We start from the raw sequence: 6000 nt of genomic DNA on the forward strand, positions 1-6000 counted from the left end.
GGCCAGGCTCGGACTGGTAATCTGTGATTCTAGGCATTTGCCTGGTGAGTCAGTCCTAATTTCAGCGTGCAAGGGCCGGCCCTCCTTAAATCATACCGGCCCCAACATTTACTCTATGGCCCGAGCTCCTACCTGTGACAGTAAATAACTCAAGGAGCTCAAGAAGCAATACAATGTTACCTACCTAAATGAAGCCTGCAGTATATATAGCCCTTCCATGTCATGCACATCCGTGTGACAGTTGGCATATTGTGTAATTTTCTATTTCTTCAAACTGTAAATCCTTGCAATAAACAAAATTATGGTCCATAAGTGGGCCGATGTAGATGGAAAAAATGCCAGGGCCGAAAATCGTTCCCAATCCCAAGCCTCCAAATGGCACAACCCTAGGTTTTATACATTCCTAGGAACAAAAACAGCAAAGTACATTGAGCCTGTGGCTCTTTGGATGGCCGCATATGCTAATGTTAACAGAAAATAATCAGTATAGCAGTTTAAAGTTGTTTTTTTATATCATTCTAGGGTACTTAATTTCTTTACCCCTAAATAAATAAATAAAAACACTGTTTATTTTGCTTATGCCTTTAAAATTACTTGACCTCGGTTATTTTTTTCCCCATTGAACCCCAGTGGGCCTCAGAAGATGGACGCTCACACTGAGCCTGGTTCTGCTGGACGTTTCTTTCTGTTAAAGGGGAGTTTTTCCTCTCCACTATCGCCACAAGCATGCTTAGTGTGAGGGATTGCCTTCCAGTCAATGAGTCGATGCAATCAACTGGTTTTCCTTAGATAGAAAAATTTGAAGAAATTTGATTGTATGATCTGGTTTAATTGTAAAGCTCCCTGAGATGAAATGTGTTGTGAATTGGTGCTAAATAAATAAACTGAATTTAATTATTATTTTTCTTTTTAAAACAGAAGGTGACTGAAGTAGGGGTCAACTAAAACATGCCTCATAGTCACATTTGGGAGTTTAAACGTATTTTTTTGTAACTCTTAAATTTCTCCTATGATACTCATATCTGCCTTCCCCTTTTCTCCTTCTCCCCTCCAAGCATCAAGATGGTTCTGATGTGGACCAGCGGCGACACCTTTAAAACGGGCTACTTCCTGCTCACAGAGGCTCCCGTGCAGTTCTGGACATGCGGCCTGCTGCAGGTCTTTGTGGACGTCGCCATCCTCTTCCAGGTTTACTACTACAGCCGTTACCCGCAGAAACCGGTGTCCCACACCGTCTCCCTCACCACCAGTGCCAAAGTTCTTTAGGAGCCGCCACACATCATCAGGAAACTCAGAGAGTCTAAAGATAGAGGAATACCAAAGGACCTGATCAAGCAAGCTGCTCAAATGCGAAGACAAACACACTTAAATATGGCTTCTACGCCTCGGAGGTTCTTAAGGGACGCCTGATTCACTCAAAATCTATTTTATTTTTGAAGCTATAGACTTCCTCTCGATGTGCTGAAATGCATGCACCCTCTAATGCACAACCAATCAGCCTGCGCATGTGGAGGAACACTCTTCATACCCATATGTAAACTTCACACACGTTCGCACTGAGCTCAGACCAGTTTCTGTCGTCCACATTGTGATGAATGTTGCATTGAGCCTCTGCCTTAATTTTCCAATCACTCATGACCCGCTGCTACCAGCTACTGAGTATTTGTAATGGATTCAGTGCAAAAAAAAAAAAAACTGTAAAGATCTGTGTTACTGAATGTACAAACAGGCATAGTGTTGAAGATGGAGCTATGCTTTGTTGGTTAAGTCTTCAAGGTCATCGTTTTTTTTCATCTAAAACCATAATCTGGAAGGATTCAGGTCCACAGGGAAACGTCTTGTACTCCTGAAACTGTTACATCACTTAGAAACATTAGTGGCCTTTAGACAGATTAGAAAATCCAGCTCCCTCTGACTTTATTCTACCTGTTTTGTGTTTTTTTTTATCAGCCACTGACCACTCTTTGATTGTACTATTGTTGCTGTTCTTTTTCCACTGAAAGTCCGTCTTCATTCCTCTGCTGGTTTGGGAAATCAAAAGCTGGGTTGTTTATGAAAGCACACAAAAAAAGATTGGTTCAGTCATTTTGGTTACTAATGATTTGTTTTTTATGCTTAGAAGTGTTTCACCTCTTAATGGAACTAATCGACAGGTAAACGCGTACCTGATTCATTAGTGTGGTAAGCTGCCAAAATGCTTTCAAGCCTTAAATGAACAGACTAATGGCATCAGCTTTGGTGAAAATGTAACATGGTCAAAGTTTTCTCATAGGTTTGGGCATCAAGAAGGTATATCGATTGGAACCGTTTTTAACCTTTAAACTTACCGGGAATCGTTTAAAGTTTCTTAGTTTCGATGCCACAAAAAGTAGAAGCTGCCTAATATCAGCAAAGAGGAATGGACAGCAGTGTGTGTCCATCTGTTTGTTCTGTGGCATTAAAAAGTGTGGCTTAATGTTAAATAAGGAAATGACCAGTCGGCTACCTGCGACACTAGCAATGGGATTATATTGTGCAAAAGACAGCGTGATTTATCACCTTCTATGTCAGGATGGAGCCTCATCTTTGACCTGCTCCGCTTGTGTTTTAAGGTAGATTTTCCCATAGGGAATTTGTTCCTCCTCTAAATTCGTAGAGCATCTTCTCCAGCTAGAGCACAGCTTTTTCATATTTTCTGCCGTTATATATTTGGCTTTTTCTATGCGTTCTGAATAGAATGAATTTTTTTTAGATTATGCTGAAATTTCAAGCTTAAATTCATCTTCTGTCTTATTTAAGTTCATTTGGTTTCTGTTTCATGTGATGAAACCCTATAATTGGATAATGAAGTATGAAATCTGATCGTTCCTCTGTCAACAAAAGTAAATATATTGGTGAAGAGTCATCCAGGTCATCCAGGTCATAGTCATTCCAAAAAAAGTTCAAAACAATCCACTGGACTTTGTGTCAAAGTTTGAAGATGTTTCGCTTTCCATCCAGGAAGCAAAACATCTTCAAACTTGGAAACAACAGTGGATTGTTTTGAACTTTTTTGGTAGATATTGTGGATATAGACTCTGAAACCTTCCTAAAACCATGCCACGGTAAGAATCCAGTCAATAAAATACTCTGATATAACATAAATATGTGACATTTATGTAAAGATAGATGTTCAAGTAATTAAATTTCATTTAAAAGCTCAGACTATATCTAAAAAATAAAAACTTTTATGATTCTTCTACTTGAAAGATTCAGAATCGAGAATCAATACGATCTGGATTCGAAACAGTAAAACTGAAGAAGAATTGTTTAAATTCAAACGATGCCCAACCCTATTCCTTTATAGGTGTAATTAGACAGAACCTGCAGAGAGGGGTTTTAACATTTAAAATGCATTTGTTTCAGATCATCTCATCATTTTTATAAACAAGCTCAGTTAATACAAACAGTAGGAAAACTTTAAATTATGCTTTCATTCATTAAGGGAATGAAAGCGATCCAAACCAGCACACATTACTTGAATAGAACCTGTTCGACACGCAGAAGGCTTAAAGCAACACATCAGACCCCTGGTGTCAAGGAAATTCAGAACCAAGAGGTAAATGAATTCAAGTGACATCAGTCGGTTATTCTAGTACGGCGTTAAACAACAGCTGCAGAGGATGGGAGCCCTTCACAGGAGAGACCACACAATCAAAATTACTCCAGGAGGGCACGAAACAAAGCTGAACTGCATCTAAAGCCACAGACTTCTCTTTCCTTAAGGTCACTGTTTTGATTATGGGGGAAAATGGTAGTTTCAAGGCCAAACCCACCACTTGCCAAAATAAAAACAAAAGCCAGATTTGGCTCACAGGCATGTGCATGATCCTCAAAACCTTTTTTTTTTTTTTTTTTTTTGATGTTCTGTGGACTAAAAAAACAAAGGTGGAACTTTTTAGAAGGACTGCAGTCTGTAACAGACAAAGATCCTCATACCAAGAGTCAAACATGGTGGCGGCAGTGTGATGTTCTGGAGGTTTTTCCAAAAATCTGAAGAAATAACCTCAAAGATTTATAAGATGGAGATGGTCTAGTCAAAGTCTCAATTTTAAAGGGCTTTAGTGGGTCCTGAAGTAGACCGTTCCTGCTCACCAAACCCCTATCTACCTGTACTACCAGGCTGCGACAGAAAGGGGGTCAACAGGAAACAGCAGTGAGGTTCAGGAGGCATTTACAATATACGTATAACCTTTTTTTCTACTTTTTATAATTACATTATCCTTTTTATGCTTTTTTTGATGAACTGAACATAAGCAAAGCCAGAAGGAATCTGTATTGGAGAAATATTTACATGTTAACTTACATACATCACTTCTTTGGCATTTTTTTTCTTTTTTTTTAAGAACTGCTAGATTTTTTTTTATTCTGGTATTTAATAATTTCAGGGGTTTTTTAAAAACTTGTTTTCCCATTGTGATCTGAAAACACTTTTAGAATATTGAAGTATTTCTGGGAATTAAGAGTAAGGAAAAAAAACTGATGCCATAAAAAATAAGAATATTTTTCCTGTTGTGTAATCAGTTATAGTTTCTGTATTCTAATTTTTGCCCTGTATTTGACTCTTTCCTAAAAGCCATGTGACAAACTGAAAGTGTTTTGTTTCGTGTGGCGAGGAAGAAAAATGTGTTACTGGAGAAAATGAAGCACAGAATTTGTGTTGCTTGTGACGCTTCCCTATTTTAAACAGGGCGTGTCGAATGAAAGATATAACTTTCAGAATCTTCTACTGTGTCGGGTTTTGTTACTTCTGCCATTGTGTCATTTGAATTATTTTGCCAATTGTTAATAATCAGCAAAGTATTTGTGTTAGAAATCTCAGTGTTGTTCGTTTCTCTGATTGGTCAAACAATTATTTGCCAAATCGTTTAAAAATTAGGTCAGGTTCCAGCAGTGGCGGTTCTAGACCAAATGTACCAGGGGGCCAGGAGGGGGCCTCCGTGTTTTCATGGGGGCACAGAAAAGCATGAAACAAAAAACAGGCCAAGGGATTCAAACATATTAAGAGAGCTGCATAAATTAAAATGTCCATTCAATTAGGTTTAATAAAATTATGTCTTCCAACTGAAAATATTTATTTTTGGCTTGAAAATTTTCATTTGGATTATCATAAAAATAAAAATCCTGTATCTATATACATATCTAAAACACCAAATATAGCTAATATTTGGAATATTAGATCAATATACATTCATAATTTAGGAATTTTACATATCTCTAACTTAATTTAAGTGAAAATGACAGTTTATAAAGTCAGAATTGGAACAAAAAAATTTATAAATTAGCTGTAAAAATTAGAATATTTGTTTAAAAAAATGGGATCCTATCTCAATGGCACTGAAGCTATCACCTTATTGTTTTTAAATAATTGATAAAACAGAATTTTTGTAAGAAAAAAGTGAAAAAGATCCAAAGCGCCTATCAGTAACCATGTCTGTTCCAGTGCATATAATCATAAGAATTTATTTTATGTCTTCAGAACAGGGGTAAAAACAGGGGCCAGGACATGATCTACAGGGGCACTGGCCCCCGTTGGCCCCTGTCTAGAACAGCCCATGGGTTCCAGTCAGTTGGAGTCCCTCCATGTATCTGGTGGGAAATCATGTGGTGTTCTTCATTAGTGTAGACAGAGCGTCTGCATAGAGTATTACGAACTTAAATAATGTTTAGATTTTGGACATTTAATTGCTCTTGCAAATGGAATATAGTCTCAGAGATTATTAGGCTACTTTTTCTTTGAGGGTATCTCTCTCTCTCTACTCAGAAGTGTGATTTTCTTGAGGTACGAGCCGAGAATACCCACAGAATTTTGAGATCCAATGAAAAAAAATCCAAGCTTCCCTGAACTTTCCAACATGGCAACACTAAAGATTTATTAATTAGCCATTCCTAAGCTAGTTAGCACCACAATGATTACCGTATTACTTGGTTGCTTTTTTCTTTCGCAGACTCATCAAATTTAGTTTGCTAGCTAGAAAATTA

At 37.6% G+C, this 6000-nt stretch overlaps 1 protein-coding gene across 2 annotated transcripts in view; it reads left to right on the forward strand.

Moving 5' to 3' along the window:
• Positions 1-4747, forward strand: part of LOC119785228 (solute carrier family 66 member 2) — a 55843-nt gene extending 51096 nt beyond the window's left edge. For both annotated transcript variants that reach the window (XM_038287733.1, XM_038287734.1), the window contains one exon: positions 1056-4747. In XM_038287733.1, coding sequence (XP_038143661.1) covers positions 1056-1266 — 211 coding nt within the window. In that variant the 3' untranslated portion in view covers positions 1267-4747. The remainder of the gene's footprint in view (positions 1-1055) is intronic.
• The last annotated feature ends 1253 nt before the right edge of the window (positions 4748-6000 follow it).

This window comes from Cyprinodon tularosa, unplaced genomic scaffold (assembly GCF_016077235.1).
Source record: "Cyprinodon tularosa strain WSP-4 unplaced genomic scaffold, ASM1607723v1 ctg244, whole genome shotgun sequence".
NCBI classification, from domain to species: Eukaryota; Metazoa; Chordata; class Actinopteri; order Cyprinodontiformes; family Cyprinodontidae; genus Cyprinodon; species Cyprinodon tularosa.